Raw genomic sequence first — 19430 nt, forward strand, 5'->3', positions numbered from 1 at the left:
CACACACACCAGTTCAGGGATACCCAGCATTGCTGCATGGGTTTTTAGTTCTACCTCAGCCCATGCTGAGGACTCCAGGTCATTTCCAAGCAGACAGTCCACTGGGATATTTGAGGAGACCACCACCTGTTTCAGGCCATTGACCCCTCCCCATTCTAAAGTAACCATTGCCATGGGATGTACTTTTCTCTGATTGTCAGCGTTGGTGACTGTGTAAGTTTTTCCAGTCAGGTATTGGCCAGGGGAAACCAGTTTCTCTGTCACCATGGTGACACTGGCACCTGTATCCCTCAGGCCCTCTATTCTAGTCCCATTAATTAAGAGTTGCTGTCTGTATTTTTGCATGTTAGGCGGCCAGACAGCTAGTGTGGCTAAATCCACCCCACCCTCAGAAACTAGAGTAGCTTCAGTGTGGACCCTGATTTGCTCTGGGCACACTGTTGATCCCACTTGGAGACTAGCCATACCAGTGTTACCTGGATGGGAGTTTGGAGTGGAACCTTTCTTGGGACAGGCCTTGTCTCCAGTTTGGTGTCCATGCTGTTTACAGCTATGACACCAGGCCTTTTTGGGATCAAAGTTTTTACCCTTGTACCCATTGTTTTGTGAAGAGGCTCTGGGCCCACCCTCCTGAGCAGGTTTTTGGGGGCCTGTAGAAGACTCTTTACTATTTTTATTTTTGGTTGTCTCATCACCCTTCCCCTGGGGAGTCTTTGTGACCCCTTTCTTTTGGTCACCCCCTGTTGAAGTCTTGGACACCCTTGTCTTGACCCAATGGTCCGCCTTCTTTCCCAATTCTTGGGGAGAAATTGGTCCTAGGTCTACCAGATGCTGATGCAGTTTATCATTGAAACAATTACTCAATAGGTGTTCTTTCACAAATAAATTGTACAGCCCATCATAATTACTTACACCACTGCCTTGAATCCAACCATCTAGTGTTTTCACTGAGTAGTCAACAAAGTCAACCCAGGTCTGGCTTGAGGATTTTTGAGCCCCCCTGAACCTAATCCTGTACTCCTCAGTGGAGAATCCAAAGCCCTCAATCAGGGTACCCTTCATGAGGTCATAAGATTCTGCATCTTTTCCAGAGAGTGTGAGGAGTCTATCCCTACACTTTCCAGTGAACATTTCCCAAAGGAGAGCACCCCAGTGAGATCTGTTCACTTTTCTGGTTACACAAGCCCTCTCAAAAGCTGTGAACCATTTGGTGATGTCATCACCATCTTCATATTTTGTCACAATCCCTTTGGGGATTTTTAACATGTCAGGAGAATCTCTGACCCTATTTATATTGCTGCCACCATTGATGGGTCCTAGGCCCATCTCTTGTCTTTCCCTTTCTATGGCTAGGAGCTGTCTCTCTAAAGCCAATCTTTTGGCCATCCTGGCTAACAGGAGGTCATCTTCACTGAGAGCATCCTCAGTGATTTCAGAAATGTGGGACCCTCCTGTGAGGGACTCACTATTTCTGACTAACACAGTTGGAGACAGGACTTGAGGGGTCCTGTTCTCCCTATTTAGGACTGGAGGAGGGACATTGGCCTCCAAGTCACTAATTTCTTCCTCTGTGATGTCATCATCAGAGGGGTTGGCTTTTTCAAACTCTGCCAACAGCTCCTGGAGCTGAATTTTGGTAGGTCTGGAGCCAATGGTTATTTTTTTGATATTACAGAGAGACCTTAGCTCCCTCATCTTAAGATGGAGGTAAGGTGTGGTGTCGAGTTCCACCACATTCATCTCTGTATCAGACATTATTTTGCTAAAAGTTGGAAGACTTTTTAAAGAATCTAAAACTGTTTGTAGAATCTAATTTCAAACTTTTAACAAACTTTTAAACTCTAAAAGACAATGCTAAACAGGGACTTAACACACAAGGCCCTAGCAGGACTTTTAAGAATTTAGAAAAATTTCAAATTGCAAAAATGAATTTCTAATGACAATTTTGGAATTTGTCGTGTGATCAGGTATTGGCTGAGTAGTCCAGCAAATGCAAAGTCTTGTACCCCACCGCTGATCCACCAATGTAGGAAGTTGGCTCTGTATGTGCTATTTCAAAGTAAGGAATAGCATGCACAGAGTCCAAGGGTTCCCCTTAGAGGTAAAATAGTGGTAAAAATAGATAATACTAATGCTCTATTTTGTGGTAGTGTGGTCGAGCAGTAGGCTTATCCAAGGAGTAGTGTTAAGCATTTGTTGTACATACACATAGACAATAAATGAGGTACACACACTCAGAGACAAATCCAGCCAATAGGTTTTTATATAGAAAAATATCTTTTCTTAGTTTATTTTAAGAACCACAGGTTCAAATTCTACATGTAATATCTCATTCGAAAGGTATTGCAGGTAAGTACTTTAGGAACTTCAAATCATCAAAATTGCATGTATACTTTTCAAGTTATTCACAAATAGCTGTTTTAAAAGTGGACACAGTGCAATTTTCACAGTTCCTAGGGGAGGTAAGTATTTGTTAGGTTAACCAGGTAAGTAAGACACTTACAGGGCTTAGTTCTTGGTCCAAGGTAGCCCACCGTTGGGGGTTCAGAGCAACCCCAAAGTCACCACACCAGCAGCTCAGGGCCGGTCAGGTGCAGAGTTCAAAGTGGTGCCCAAAACACATAGGCTAGAATGGAGAGAAGGGGGTGCCCCGGTTCCGGTCTGCTTGCAGGTAAGTACCCGCGTCTTCGGAGGGCAGACCAGGGGGGTTTTGTAGGGCACCGGGGGGGACACAAGCCCACACAGAAATTTCACCCTCAGCAGCGCGGGGGCGGCCGGGTGCAGTGTAGAAACAGGCGTCGGGTTTGTAATGGAAGTCAATGGGAGATCTAGGGATCTCTTCAGCGTTGCAGGCAGGCAAGGGGGGGGTTCCTCGGGGAAACCTCCACTTGGTCAAGGGAGAGGGACTCCTGGGGGTCACTCCTCCAGTGAAAGTCCGGTCCTTCAGGTCCTGGGGGCTGCGGGTGCAGGGTCTCTCCCAGGTGTCGGGACTTAGGATTCAAAGAGTCGCGGTCAGGGGAAGCCTCGGGATTCCCTCTGCAGGCGGCGCTGTGGGGGCTCAGGGGGGACAGGTTTTTGTACTCACAGTCTTAGAGTAGTCCTGGGGTCCCTCCTGAGGTATTGGATCGCCACCAGCCGAGTCGGGGTCGCCGGGTGCAGTGTTGCAAGTCTCACGCTTCTTGCGGGGAGCTTGCAGGGTTCTTTAAAGCTGCTGGAAACAAAGTTGCAGCTTTTCTTGGAGCAGGTCCGCTGTCCTCGGGAGTTTCTTGTCTTTTCGAAGCAGGGGCAGTCCTCAGAGGATGTCGAGGTCGCTGGTCCCTTTGGAAGGCGTCGCTGGAGCAGGATCTTTGGAAGGCAGGAGACAGGCCGGTGAGTTTCTGGAGCCAAGGCAGTTGTCGTCTTCTGGTCTTCCTCTGCAGGGGTTTTCAGCTAGGCAGTCCCTCTTCTTGTAGTTGCAGGAATCTAATTTCTAGGTTCAGGGAGAGCCCTTAAATACTAAATTTAAGGGTGTGTTTAGGTCTGGAGGGTTAGTAGCCAATGGCTACTAGCCCTGAGGGTGGGTACACCCTCTTTGTGCCTCCTCCCAAGGGGAGGGGGTCACAATCCTAACCCTATTGGGGGAATCCTCCATCTGCAAGATGGAGGATTTCTAAAAGTCAGAGTCACCTCAGCTCAGGACACCTTAGGGGCTGTCCTGACTGGCCAGTGACTCCTCCTTGTTGCTTTCTTTGTTCCCTCCAGCCTTGCCGCCAAAAGTGGGGGCCGTGGCCGGAGGGGGCGGGCAACTCCACTAAGCTGGAGTGCCCTGCTGGGCTGTGACAAAGGGGTGAGCCTTTGAGGCTCACCGCCAGGTGTTACAGCTCCTGCCTGGGGGAGGTGTTAGCATCTCCACCCAGTGCAGGCTTTGTTACTGGCCTCAGAGTGACAAAGGCACTCTCCCCATGGGGCCAGCAACATGTCTCTGGTGTGGCAGGCTGCTGGAACTAGTCAGCCTACACAGACAGTCGGTTAAGTTTCAGGGGGCACCTCTAAGGTGCCCTCTGGGGTGTATTTTGCAATAAAATGTACACTGGCATCAGTGTGCATTTATTGTGCTGAGAAGTTTGATACCAAACTTCCCAGTTTTCAGTGTAGCCATTATGGTGCTGTGGAGTTCGTGTTTGACAGACTCCCAGACCATATACTCTTATGGCTACCCTGCACTTACAATGTCTAAGGTTTTGTTTAGACACTGTAGGGGTACCATGCTCATGCACTGGTACCCTCACCTATGGTATAGTGCACCCTGCCTTAGGGCTGTAAGGCCTGCTAGAGGGGTGTCTTACCTATACTGCATAGGCAGTGAGAGGCTGGCATGGCACCCTGAGGGGAGTGCCATGTCGACTTACTCGTTTTGTCCTCACTAGCACACACAAGCTGGCAAGCAGTGTGTCTGTGCTGAGTGAGAGGTCTCCAGGGTGGCATAAGACATGCTGCAGCCCTTAGAGACCTTCCTTGGCATCAGGGCCCTTGGTACTAGAAGTACCATTTACAAGGGACTTATCTGGATGCCAGGGTCTGCCAATTGTGGATACAAAAGTACAGGTTAGGGAAAGAACACTGGTGCTGGGGCCTGGTTAGCAGGCCTCAGCACACTTTCAATTGTAAACATAGCATCAGAAAAGGCAAAAAGTCAGGGGGCAACCATGCCAAGGAGGCATTTCCTTACACTACTTCATTCAGATTTTTTTTTAAAAAGTACTCATGACCTCTGGCTTCTGCAAAACAAAGTAATTCAACCTGAGGCTTCTGAGACATGACTGAGAAACTGCAATAGAAAGATATGCCAATATTCCTTGCTGGATTTCTTCCAGAGTTAATTAAATTGACTTTTAAACCACACCTGAAGTTTATGGGTGAGTGTTTGTCCCTGGCTAACCCCCCACCCCACCTCATCCTTCCACAAACCCTTCTACATTAGGTGTATGTATTCCCGATTTTCTGGACACTTCTCGATCCCTCCAACCTTTAATATTAAAAACATAGATCTAAGTGTGCTTAAATCTTCACACATGAGTTGGACACCACAGCACACAAAAGATAGGAGTGGCCAAGGTGGCAGTCTCTGCAAGTTTGTTAGTGAATTGCATTTTGTAGTATGAATGCAGTACTATTGTAGTATTATTTCTACTACTACAAAATGCAGCTTGTGAATAGGCCCCCTAGTGTGCACATGGAGTGCGAATGCCTGTCTCCAGCTTACATTGTATGAAACAATTTAGTATATTAACAGGAAGCTAGTAGTTCTCGCTCACAGGCCAGGGAACGAAAGCTTGTGAGTGAATTAAACACAATTGCTGCTTGGAAACTAAATACCCCATTTGCGCTGAATTTCCTTAATTTTTTTACGCAAATTTGGTGCAAAACTAACTCCATATTTATATTTTGACGTTCGACCCGTCTAACGTCAAAATATTGGAGTTTGCACCATTTTTTAGATGCGTGAACCTACCTTGCGTCAATGAGATGCAAGGAAGGCGTTCCCATCTAAAAAAATGGTGCTATCCCCATATTTATCCCCATGCTAAAATGGCACAGGTGGGAAGAGGGGATAAATAATGCTGCAAAGCTTGCTTTGCACCGTTATTTAACGCCGGGTCAGACCAGGCATTAGGGGGCCTGTGGACCCATTTCCATGGTTAAACACCATGGAATGGGTCCACAGGTGCCTTCCTCAGGCACCAGGAACATCCCCACCCACACCAGAGGGACACCGGAGGATGGGGGACCCCATCCCAGGTAAGTAGGGTAAGTATAGGTAAGTATTTTTTATTTAAGATTAAAGTGCCATTGGGGGCCCAACTTGGGGCCCCCTGCATGACACAGGGTGCAATGGTCGTGCCCAGGGGACACTTGTCCCCTGTGCAGGCCATTGTGCTTGCGGGACATGGCTCCTGGCTTTTCTAAGACAGGAGTCATGTGGTATGAATGGCTTTGCATCAAGAAATGATGCTAGGCTGGTTAGAGTCATCTTTTTTTTACTCTAACTAGCCTAACATAATTTTTTGGTGCAAAACCCTCTTCCCCCATACCTCCACCGCCACCCAGCTAACGTCATTTTCCATGACGTTAGCCCACCCTTTGCACTGGATTGCACCATTCCATAAATTTGACACCGGCTGGTGTCCTTGAATGGCACAAGCTGGCGCTATACTTTTTGACGCAAAACTGCGTTTGCGCAGTTTTGCTTCAAAAAGTATAAATCTGGGCCTTATTATTTCAATGGGGAATTGACTCTAAGAGAGAATTCACCAATGCCATCCACCCCCATCATCTCATTGCCTCCTTGGCTTTTGACATATTTTCATAATGGTTACTCTGGTGGTATTACAAATCTCTAATATATATGGGGTAAAGCACCTCCTACCATATATTATAAGGATATTGAAAGGCACCGAGAAGTTTCATGACCATATAGAGGAACGAGGCCGTAGACCCAGTTCCTTTATAATGTTATAGAACTCAGAGGTGACTTGCAATATCCTTTTCACATACAGTAGAGGATATTTTATTCTGTATAATGCATGGTCACACCCTCACCTTTCTCACGACCCACTTAAATTATTGTTACACAAATCTTTCTTATGAAAGACAGATTATGTTTGCAAACATTAAAAAAAATAGAATCTATAGTGCTAATATTTGTTGCAAAAATATATTAAAGACGTTTAATATGAGTTCGTTTTTTTTTTAAAGTGCAGTATAAACATTCAGAAAGATTCTAACATTTCTGTTATTACTAAAACAAAAATGTTGCTATAAATATCTCTTTACTTCTTGTGAATACACAACTAGAAAAACAGAATAGGAGAAGAAAACGCAGTGTTAGTTTTGTTGTTAAACAGCTACTTTAATTATGCTCTGTGACCTGACTTGTCTTTCCCCTTGCCTGCTAGCCCTGTCAGCAGGCATTGTGATATCAGAACTCAACTGTAAGAAGTTACTACAGTTGAGTTCTGATCTTATTTCTTTATAATTGTTGACTGGGTGTGTCACAAATCGTTGGTTATAAAGAAATTAGAGACTGTTTTTTCACACATCAAGGTTTGCAATATCCCATGTATTATAAATCATTCTGAAACACACATTTGTTCCATATGAGACTGTTGGACTTTTTTGCTTATGCAGGGTCATCCCCAATCTTTTTGCCTCCTGCCTCCTATTTTTTCTGACCTGTTGCTATTGGCTTTTGAACTCCGAGCACTTTACCACTGCTAACCAGTGCTAAAGTGCATATGCTCTCTGTGTAAAATTGTATGTAATTGGTTTATCCATGATTGGCATATTTGATTTACTAGTAAGTCCCTAGTAAAGTGCACTAGAGGTGCCAGGGCCTGAAAATCTAATGCTAGTAGTGGGCCTGCAGCACTGGTTGTGCCACCCACATAAGTAGCTCTGTAATCATGTCTCAGACCTGCCATTGCAGTGTCTGTGTGTGCAGTTTTACCTGTAAATTCGACTTGGCAAGTGTACCCACTTGCCAGGCCTAAACCTTCCCTTTTATTACATGTAAGGCACCCCTATGGTAGGCCCTAGGTAGCCCCAAGGGCAGGGTGCAGTGTATGGATAAGGTAGGACATATAGTAATGTGGTTTATATGTCCTGACAGCGAAATACTGCCAATTTCGTTTTCACTGTTGCAAGGCCTGTCTCTCTCATAGGATAATATGGGGGCTACCTTTAAATATGATTAAAGTGAAGATTCCCCTAGAGAGTAGATGGACATGTGGAGTTTGGTGTCCCTGAACTCACAATTTAAAAATACATCTTTTAGTAAAGTTGGTTTTGAGATTGTGTGTTTGAAAATGACACTTTTAGAAAGTGAGCATTTTCTTGCTTAAACCATTCTGTGACTCTGCCTTGTTTGTGGATTCCCTGTCTGGGTCAGTTTGACAGTTGAGCTGTTTTTCACCTCGCACTAGACAGTGACACAAAGGGAGCTGGGGTGTAACCTGCATTTCCTGATTAGCCATCTCTGCTAGGAGGGAGGGGTGGAGTGGTCACTCTCATCTGAAAGGACTATGCCTGCCTCTGACAATGCAGACTCCAACCCCCTGGTGTGTGTCTGAGGCCTTGCCTGGGCAAGGCAGGATTTCACAAGTAGGTGTGAGCTCCCTTTGAAGAAAGGTGACTTCAAAGACTGAAATTGGTATAAGAAGGGCACCCAAATCTACAGACTTGAGAAACACTTCTGGAACCAAGAGGAACCTCTGCCTGGAGGAGAGCTGAATAGCTGAGGAAGAAGTGCTGCCCTGCCTGTGACTGTGCTTTGTGGAGATTTCCTGCAGTTCTGCTTCTGCCAGAGTAAGAGGGCAAAGACTGGGCTTTGTGTGCCTTCCATCTTGTGAAGAAATCTTCAAGGGCTTGATTTAGAACTTGCCTCCTGTTGTTTGAAGTCTCAGGGACAGCAAAGACTTCTCTCTGCCAGCACCTGGAGTCTCTGGAGAGACTCCTGCTCTGACAAGTGGTGCCCTATCCAGTCCCTGGGCCCTTGAAAGGAAAGCTGGTGGAAATCCAAGGAAATTGACATCGGACGACTCCGGACCAACGCCGCTGCTGAATCCGGTGACGCCGCCTGCACCCGACGCCGTGACCTTCTCTGGAACGCGACGCTCTTCGCAGGCCCGACGCCGCTGCAGCCCTGCTGATGTCCGCGACTCCTTGGAAGTCGCCGCACCACGTCGTGACCGACGCCGCTCGAAGTGCACGGATTCAACGTTTCGCACAGACGCCGCGATCCCCGACTTTGCGCATTGGCTTGTTTTCACTCTTCACCAAAGGTACTGTACTTGGGGGTCTACACGATTCCGTGTCTGGCACCGCTGGTGTCGGCTTGTTGGGAACGACTCCGTCACAACAGCGTGTTAACATCTCATTGAAGCATTTTTGTTTCTAAACACTATTTTTGAGTTTAATCTTTACAAATTCATAACTTGACCTGTGTATGTCAGATTTTTGTCGTTTTGGTCTTGTTTTGTTTAGATAAATATTTCCTATTTTTCTAACCTGGTGTTGTGTCATTTTGTAGTGTTTTTCATTAAGTTACTGTGTGTGTTGGTACAAATACTTTACACCTAGCTCTCTGAAGTTAAGCCTACTGCTCTGCCAAGCTACCAAGGGGTTAAGCAGGGGTTAGCTGAGGGTGATTCTCTTTCACCCTGACTAGAGTGAGGGTCCTTGCTTGAACAGGGGATAACCTGACTGTCAACCAAAGACCCCATTTCTAACAGAGACAATGTGTGACAACATTTTTGTAAGTCTCTTTTTAAACAGTTTTTTACTACATTATCATATAAATGTTTACTTGAAAATATCAATGCGCCACAAATACATTATATTGGCCATGAAGGTCTGATCGCAGCTCGCACATTACACATTACAATAAATGGAAAAACAAGGAGACACAACTTACTCTCCAATAAATTGAATAGAGTCTGGAAAGTATGTTTTGAAGAACTCCAATACTTCATCCCCTGTGGTGAGCTGTTCGAAGTTTTCAAAAGGCATGAATAGAGTGCATGTGAACGATTTATCCTGTGGAAAGAAAGAAACGTATCTAAAAGTGTTTGATGAAGGGTGGCACATTTTCAGTTCCTCATCAACAGTTAATGCTATTTTTGCAACACCACAATTTGTTTTACTTTCATTATTTAAATCACCTCAACCTTGTTGGGCTGACAACTCAGCACCACACTTGCAAGAGCCACTTGTGTGTGTGAAATCTTTGACTGTTGCAAGAGTTGCCAGAGTTGCAAGAGTTGCCCACCCACCTCATGCAACAGGGGCTGCAGGAGCCTGCTTTACGCCCCAGGTACAAACCCTTCTGTTATTAAGATCAGTCTTTGTAAATTACAAAAGTGGTTTTGTTGCTCATTCAGATTCGCAATTAGGAGTGGGAATGAACGGCGCGTCACCACATAATTGCAAATTAAAATAAAATGTATTAAAGGTTTTTGACTACAATTGCAGTTGCAACCAAACCATTAAAAACTTACCAGCACCTCAAAAGAGGAGGTAACTCATTCTCAAAGGGGACACCATACCTGTTGGCTAGCTTCACCTTTGGGAACTCTGTTGGGGGGCCTCAGGCAAGTAGGCAGTGGTTCAGAGGACCACAGTTCCTCCCCCAGTGCCTTCCCAAACAAGATAATTTTGGAAACAGCAGTACAACTTCCTTCAAGGACCACAAGGACACCATCCTTGGATATGTAGCCAATCGCAGGGGTCACAAATACTGAGCTGGCTAATCAATATTTATTAGGGAGGTTGTTCTGCGACCTTTGGTGACCGAACACTGTGGGATGTAACCTATTAATATATAAATTACAGACAGATGGCAAAAGTTTGTGTCCACTATTGGTAACATGTCTGTTAGTACAATGAACTCTTGGTTAATTATCATTAATTTTTTTACACCAGGCCTTGCATTGACTCTTCCTCATTATTGAATATAAATTTTCTCTACAAGAGCTTTCTGCCTCTTAAGATAGGTATCCTGTTTGCCATCCTTTTTGCAATAGTATGCAGTACTTCAGCCATCGGCTCATACCTCTTAAACAATCTAGTTGTCTCACTGCCATACTGAGGTTGATGCTTGGCAATCAGAGGAAAGGAGCAAAGAAAGCAAGTACTGTAATGAGGAAAAATCTGACTTGGTGTAATGGATGTTATTAGTAGGCAATTAAGGCATTAGCACATTTTCTTTTCTTTCTTCATTGTCACAGCACTTGATCTGAGGGGAATTACCAAAGAAGAAACAGGTTCCAACCACAGGAACTGATTCCAAATGAAAATAGGCAAAAGTAACAGATCAGTTATGCATACTTACATCTGTCATAATTTCTGTGTCTGTCAAGTAAATCATCAAAGGCATACTTTTTTCACTATTAGGGGTCAAACAGATTAATCTCCTTTTTCAGGCCTCACTTGCAAAACCTTATCTATGTACATTTTTACTGTGGTCTTGTACAGAACATTAGTGCAGGTTTACTGTTTTTATTCTGGATTCAAAAATATCCAGCACAAAAGCACTTTTTAGCCAGGAATGAAACATTCAAATTGATTATTGAAAGGGGAGTCAGAGAATCAATTTTCTTCTCCTAGATCCGGAGGGAGAGGATAATCTTGAAAAAGTCCAGGACTATTTCATCGCAAAGGTTTAAATGTCTGAATGCTACTAATGGGAGGGCCACCATGTTGCGTTGAGAAACAGAAAGGAGATGAAATTATCCCTGAAGGCCCTGGTCAATTTTTAGAATCATGTGATGATAAAAGGGAATTCTTCTTGCTGACCAAAGGAATTACAAAGGCGTTTGATATGCTCCTAGGCATGGTACCACCTGTTAAACCTTATCCTTTCTTTGGGGTCTCCCAAGATGTTTGCCTTCCTCTGCCCTCTTTTTCTGAACCAACTTTTGTTGGACTCTGTGCACTTTTTCCCTGCTAACCAGTGCCAAGGTTTGTGTGGTCTCTCATAACACAGCAAAATTGGCCTACTCTTGAATGGTACATTTAATTTACTTGTTAGTCCCTGGTAAATTGTACTACCTGGGCCTTAAATTAAAAGGTACCAGTGGGCATGAACACTCACTGTGCCACCCACTAAAATGTCACTGCAAAATATCACTCAGGCTTGCCATTGCAACCTATAGTACACTTTTAAAATGTCATTTCAACCTGGCAAATTGAAACTTTTCAGAAACAAGTGATAGAATGCACACCTTGTTTTACTTATGAGCAACAATTTTGAAAAAAGCTCGATGGCAAGATTTTGGCAGGCTAGCTCGACTCATGCTCTGCCCCAGTAACCCGAAATTCAATTGCACAACTAGGTGGTGCACAGTCGCAAACCAAGCTCAAGAAGCACAGCCATGCGGACATGAACTAAAGTCTGATTTCCATCCATCTAATCTGTATTAATCTATGTATTTTAATGTTCTTTAATGATTTCTAAATTCACAGAGTCAGCTTGGTTCCAAACTTTAAATGCTAAAGAAATGCCCGTACAGGCTTTTTTCTGCAGCACTTTAGATTACACATCTCAAAGTAGGTAGCCATACAAATATTCATCCAAAGTATTTCAGTCTGAAAGCCCTTTGTCAAGGGTAGATGTAATGTAAACAAGCATTTGTAATGCAATGGGTCTCACATTTGCTCGAATTAGAGCTATTGGCATTGTAAATTCCTAACTGGACTTTTCTTGCCACATAACTTGAAAATGAAAAGTAAAACAGTTGACATCATTGTGCTTTGCTGGATCTAACAACATGAGGCCCCATGTGCAAGGGTCCCCACCAGCTCTAAAAAATGCTATGAAGAAGGTTGTATTTAAGCCCTCTTAAGTTATAGGAGGTAGAAAAATAAACCAAATGCTGGGGGGCATGATGCCTTTTGGGACATTTAAGTGAAAGAAATTCAGGCCCACAAGTACGTAGGGAGACATTACATGAGTTGGCAATTATCATAATAGTACAATAATGCAAACTAGACAGGGAGTTCTAGAATAATCAATTAGCATGTCTACTTAATAATGTTTGGGTTTTATATTCTCTTATCCCTGATAACATTTGTGATCATCAAAGTAATTAACATATATATTAGACTCACATTTAATAAACTCCTAATATGATAAAATAGAAAACTTCAGCGGTTCTCTGGCTGGTCTGTTCAATTGAAAACATCCACAACTCATGCAAGCAGAATCCAGAGGAAGGGTTTGGATCATTCAGTTTACCTTTCTCTCTCTGCAGATGCAAGGGCCACCTTTGAAGGCCTAGGAAATCCACCAAAGTGTGATGACCCTCCCGAAAAGGGGGTTTCACAAATGTATAACGCAAGTCTAGGCTAATAATCATTTCTCCCTGATGTCTGGCATGGTCTGGGCCAGCACAGTTTGATGTAAATAAATGTGGGAATGACACTGATACCTATTGAATGAGTGGATTAGTGTCACTGGTCTTGGGTTGAAGATCTTAGTATTCTTACTCAAACAATGTACCTAAGAATGTCAATCTAATGCACTGAAAGTATCAGAAAAATATATCATAAATGCAATAACTCAATATATATTACACAGTGGTACTCTCCAATGTGTAGTTATTGTTTTGTTGGAGTCTCCACGGGAAGAGCATTTTTGAATGTTTAATAACTTTTGCACTGTTTCACAAATCTGCACAAAACCTTTTTACCAAAATGTAATCTACTATGAATGTTCCTTGGAAACATTTATGCCAATCTGTCCCGCAGGGGCTAAGAAAGTGGGAGGGGTCATAAAAATTCCCATGTTAAATCCGATAGGAAGGTTTTCTCTCTGATACAGAAAAAAATAGCTGAACAAAATGACACCATATTTGGCAGAAAGTTAGAACTTTATTCAGGAAGTGTGCTTTTTGTGAATTCATGTCCTTGCATTTCTGAGAAATTATTTGAAAAGGAGCTCAGGGTAGAATTAACCTTGGTGTTAAAAAAAATTGCCATATAAAGAGGAGCTCAGGGTGGGAATTAAAAGGTTAATGTTCAGACATAGTTAGGTCTGTCTTTATAGTTGACCCCAGAGGAGTCCCCAGTGCCAAAAATGTAAAAATTAGGACCCTTTGATTAGCTGTGGGAGTTTTTAGTTCTGCTGATCATTTCAGTACCACAGTACGAGTGCTGACACCACAGTACATAATCCTTTGGCTGGTGGCAACACTGAAGAAAATATTATGGCCACCATTGCGGGGCTCAGGGACTCAGTCCCGAGACCTGAAAAAAATGAATGTCTATATGGGAAGGGGCAGCGTAGGAAGACCATGACCCCCTCTTGGCCATGTGGGAGAGTTCCCAAAAGGGCCCTTCCTTAAGTCATTTTTTTTGAACAAATAAATACTTTTGATCACTGATACCACAGTACCAGGTATCGCAGTACCCAGAGACGTCCCGGTGGTACCACATTATCTAGCACAGCATCCCCTTTTTTACCGTGGTAGCATAATGCCATACATTTTTTTACAAGGGTCTGGTCTTTAATCAGACCCTGCGACTAACCGCCATTGTTCATGTCATAGGCCATGCACAGTGGGGACTGACCATCTGCAATAGGTTGGGCACAAGGCCTACTCATTGCTTCACACTGCTGAAGGCTGTGTGCAGCAGGGGTTGCTCTCCCACAGTGTGTTGGGTGCTGGTTGCCGAAGGGGGTTGGGATTATGCTAAATTTAGATTATAATTAAAAACTCCAGAAACTCAACAAAAAAACAAAGTTTACAGTGATGTTATAGGTGGGTGTTGAAATGAGATAAAAACTAATGTTGAAAAAAATGAAGAAAAAAATACCTGAAATTTACCAGTTACAGTTTAGTGAACTAAGTATAACTTGTTCCCCTGTCATGAACTGCATATGACAACACATATCAAATCATCACTGATGGGTCAATGAAACAAATATTGATTCAAAAATATTACACAACATAATTATTGAGTCAAAAATATTGTCATAAAAAATATTTTTATTGTGGTTTGTAATTTTTGTTGTGTAATTAACATTGTTTTACATTTAATTAGCACTTTTGAAATTAGTAGCGGGTTGTTAGGTTTGCGAGGGAATAGGGTGGCAAGTTATTTAAATTATAAATTACTGTTTCTTATTCCTAAAAGTTTAAATTAAATACATATTTCATTAGTTGTTATTTATGTTAATTGAATAACGTTTTTATGTATTTAAGTTTATTTTCTGCTTTTTAATGTATATTTTCCATTACAATGTATTTACAAATGTAAATTGTAGTAGTACGTTGTTGAGTTTGTAGGGGCATAGGTTGAAGAGTTTGGTGCATTCTAATAGTGTTTTACATTACAATTTGTGGTAATTAAATATTTAATTGGTATTGAATTATGTACATTATTTTAAAGATTATTTGTTATGATTTAAATTATTTGTTACACATTCATTATTTCCTAATGAATTGCTAAGTGTATTGAATAGTACACTTTCTAAACTTTACTTTTATATTTATTATTGTTTTTATTTTATTTGTTGTATTTAAATATTATTTTACTTTTAGTAATGTTTTATTTCTACTTTTTTTTGGGGGGATATTTGTGTTTTTTTAGACAGTATGGAGGAAAGCGATTTCTTTTACACTTATTTATTCAGTTTTTTATTTGATAAAAATGTGTATCATAATTTTTAAATACTTTATTTTTGTATTTATATAGTAGATATTTTTTATTTTGCATCCTTTTTAATACTTTTATGTTAGGTATATAAATGTTTTTTAAAAAAAATAATATATTGAGTTGAAATGTTACATGTGACCCTTTTGAAGTCCAGCACTTTCCATGATGTTACCTACTGTTGAGTGAGAATTGTAAAACTAACCCCTTTTATTAAGTCCAATACCATTCCCACTGCTGCTTAGATTGCAGTAGGATTAGAAAATATAACTCCCCTGAAACGTATCACTTTCCCTAATTTTGCCTATATTGGCCGGGGATTGGTAAATCTAACCCCTCTGAATTCCAACACCTTTTCTACTCTTGCTTAGATTGGAGTGGAAATAATAAATCTAACCCTTCTGAAATCCAACACTTTCTCTACTGTTGTTTAGCTTGGAGTGGGAATAGTAAACCTAACTCTTCAAAAGTACAACAGTTTCCCTGATTTTGCTAAAGTTGGAGTAGGATAGAAAATCTACCCCCTACAAAGCCCAACATTTTACCTACCATGTCTTAGATGGAGTAGGGATAATAAATCTAAACCGCCTAGTCCAAAACATCCTGCTACTTATTCTGGAAAGGGAATAGTAAATCTAACCTCTCCAAAGTTCAATATTTTTCCCCTTTTTTGGTTAATTTAGAGGTAAAGTAGTTAGTGAGACATCTTTAAAGTTGAATCATTTAAAAAAAAAAATCTTTTTTATTTACTTTTTTTAGATTAAGTTTATTTTTCAAATTAAGGGGGTGATTCTGACCCCGGCGGTCTTAGACCGCCGGGGCCAGGGTCGGCGGGAGCACCGCCGACAGGCCGGCGGTGCCCCGCAGGGCATTCTGACCGCGGCGCTTTGGCCGCGGTCAGTGCAGGAAAACCGGCGGTCTCCCGCCGGTTTTCCGCTGCCCCTAAGAATCCTCCAAGGCGGCGCAGCTCGCTGCGCCGCCGAGGGGATTCTGACCCCCCCTACCGCCATCCTGTTCATGGCGGGAAAGCCGCCATGAACAGGATGGCGGTAGGGGGGTCGCGGGGCCCCTGGGGGCCCCTGCCGTGCCCATGCCAATGGCATGGGCACGGCAGGGGCCCCCGTAAGAGGGCCCCGCAAAGTATTTCAGTGTCTGCCTTGCAGACACTGAAATACGCGACGGGTGCCACTGCACCCGTCGCACCTTCCCACTCCGCCGGCTCGATTACGAGCCGGCATCCTCGTGGGAAGGGAGTTTTTCCCTGGGCTGGCGGGCGGTCTTTTGGAGACCGCCCGCCAGCCCAGGGAAAAACTCATAATACCCTCCGCGGTCTTCTGACCGCGGAGCGGTATAATGGAGGGCGGAATTCTGGCGGGCGGCCTCCGCCGCCCGCCAGAATCAGAATCACCCCCTAAGTGTGTTATTTGTTAATATGTTTGTTAATTTTAATTTTTAAGTTATCACTATTATTAATTTTATGTTGTTTATAACCCCTCTCCGCCTCCGCGCCACCTCCATCCCCGCTTTCTTTCTGTCTATTTCCCCGCCGCTGCGTCCCCTGCGGCCCCTCCCACCTCCCCCCTCCTTCTCACCGCTCCATTAGCCAGTTTTTCCCCGCTGCTGCGTCCCCTGCGTCCCCGCCCCCCAGCCCTCCCATTGGACAGGCCCTCCCGCCTCCCAGCTGCCACTCCCACCCTCCCCTCCTCTTATGGCAGCCGCGGCGCGGTGACAGGGAGCAACCTTTGACCCTGCTACTGCAGGCAGGTCGCTCCCCGCTCCGCCTCCGCACCACCTCCATTCCTGTTTTCCTTCTGTCTATTTCTCTGCCGATGCGTCCCCTGCGGCCCCTCCCTCCTCCCCCCTCCTTCTCACCGCTCCATTAGCCAGTTTTTTCCCACCGCTGCGTCCCCTGCGGCCCCGCCCCCCAGCCCCGCCATTGGACAGGCCCTCCCGCCTCCCAGCTGCCACTCCCACCCTCCCCTCCTTTTATGGCAGCCGCAGCGCGATAACAGGGAGCAACCTTTGACCCTGCTACTGCAGGCAGGTCGCTCCCCGCTCCGCCTCCGCGCCACCTCCATTCCCGTTTTCCTTCTGTCTATTTCCCCGCTGCTGCGTCCCCTGCGGCCCCTCCCGCCTCCCCCCTCCTTCTCACCGCTCCATTAGCCAGTTTTTTTCCTGCCGCTGCGTCCCCTGCGGCCCGCCCCCCAGCCCTCGCATTGGACAGGCCCTTCCACCTCCCAACTGCCACTCCCACCCTCCCCTCCTCTTATGGCAGCCGCGGCGCGGTAACAGGGAGCAACCTTTGACCCTGCTACTGCAGGCAGGTCGCTCCCCACTCCGCCTCTGAGCCACTTCCATTCGGTTTTCCTTCTGTCTATTTCCCCGCTGCTGCGTCCCTGCGGCCCCTCCCGCCTCCCCCTCCTTCTCACCGCTCCATTAGCCAGTTTTTTCCCGCCGCTGCGTCCCCTGCGTCCCCGCCCCCCAGCCCTCCCATTGGACAGGCCCTCCCGCCTCCCAGCTGCCACTCCCACCCTCCCCTCCTCTTATGGCAGCCGCGGCGCGGTAACAGGGAGCAACCTTTGACCCTGCTACTGCAGGCAGGTCGCTCCCCGCTCTGCCTGCCAACCAACTCAACACCCTCAATCCCAGCCACATCACAGGATGCTCCCAGCCCTCACCAAGGAACACCCACAGAACCTTTGCATGCCGCACCTGCAGATTCACCTGCGACAGAACAATGAAACCAACAAAGACCGAAACTAACCACCTCCACTGCATACTCCTCAACACCCGCTCCGCACGCAAGCACGCCATCGAGCTCTGGGACCTGCTCGACTCCTCCCCCCAGACGTAGCCTTCCTGACCGAAACCTGGTGGAACGACTCCTCGGCGCCCGACATCGCAATAACCATCCCGGACGGCTACAAGATCATCCAAAGGGACCGCAACAACGGAATCGGAGGAGGCATAGCCATCACCCACAAATCCTCCCTCAAGGTCGACACCCACACTGACGACTCCCTCAAGACCGCCGAACCCCTACACTTCCGCATCCACACCGACCCCAACACCACTCTCAGAGGAACGCTCATCTACAGACCCCCCGGACCACGAGCACCATTCAGCGAATCCCTCGCCAACCTCACCAGCACCCACGCCCTCACCTCAACGGATTACATCCTCCTCAGGACCTAAATTTCCACCTGGAGAACAACAACGACACCAACTCCACTACCCTGATCGACAACCTCACCAACCACGGCCTCAGACAACTCGTCAACACACCAACCCACATCGCCGGCCACACGCTTGATCCCATCTTCTCCTCAAGCACCCACGTCACCTTCAACCATACCACCGTACTCCACTGGACTGACCACCACTGCATCCACTTCACCTACAAGAAACATACCGGGCACCATCGCACCCAACAACCACCCCGCCGATGCTGGAGCAAAGTTACGGAAGACCAGCTTACCAACGCCCTCGCCCAGAACCCACCCCCGACTCCACCGACCAAGACACCGCCGCCAACAACCTCAACCTGTGGATCAACGACTGTGCCAACACCCTCGCGCCACTCAAAAAAACCACCGACAACCAAACCAGAAGAAAAGCCACCTGGTTCACCGACGAGCTCCTAAATTCCAAACTCGACTGTCGGAAGCTAAAAAAGGAATGGCTCCTCAAACGCACACCTCACAGCCCACAAGGACGCCACCCACAAGCACCACCAACTCATCAGACAAGCCAAACAATCCCACTTCAAAAACCGCCTGGACAACAACGCACACAACAGCAAAGAGCTCTTCAGCATCGTGAAAGAACTCTCTAACCCAAGCGCCAACATCAACGACATCCCTCCATCCCAAGAACTCTGCAACGCACTGTCCACCTTCTTCCACCGGAAGATCACCGACATCCACAACAGTTTTGACGCCACTCCCACGCCAGACCCCACCCCCGAACACTCCACCTGTGCAAACCACCTGACCTCCTGGACCAACGTGAACGACACAGAGACACGCAAGATCATGAACTCCATCCACTCAGGATCTCCGTCAGACCCCTGCCCCCACCACGTATACAATAAAGCCGACTCCACCATAGCCCCCCAACTACGGAAGGTCATCAACATCTCCTTCAAAACAGCTACATTCCCTGAAAAATGAAAACACGCCGAAATCCGCGCCCTCCTCAAGAAGCCCAAAGCAGACCCCAAGGACCTCAAGAACTTC

General features: G+C 45.5%; 1 protein-coding gene across 2 annotated transcripts in view; it reads right to left on the bottom strand.

Moving 5' to 3' along the window:
• KMO (kynurenine 3-monooxygenase) overlaps positions 1-19430 on the bottom strand; it is a 572599-nt gene that overhangs the window by 95464 nt on the left and 457705 nt on the right. For both annotated transcript variants that reach the window (XM_069234506.1, XM_069234507.1), the window contains exon 9: positions 9452-9573. In XM_069234506.1, coding sequence (XP_069090607.1) covers positions 9452-9573 — 122 coding nt within the window. The remainder of the gene's footprint in view (positions 1-9451; positions 9574-19430) is intronic.

This window comes from Pleurodeles waltl, chromosome 5 (assembly GCF_031143425.1).
Source record: "Pleurodeles waltl isolate 20211129_DDA chromosome 5, aPleWal1.hap1.20221129, whole genome shotgun sequence".
Lineage (NCBI taxonomy): Eukaryota > Metazoa > Chordata > Amphibia > Caudata > Salamandridae > Pleurodeles > Pleurodeles waltl.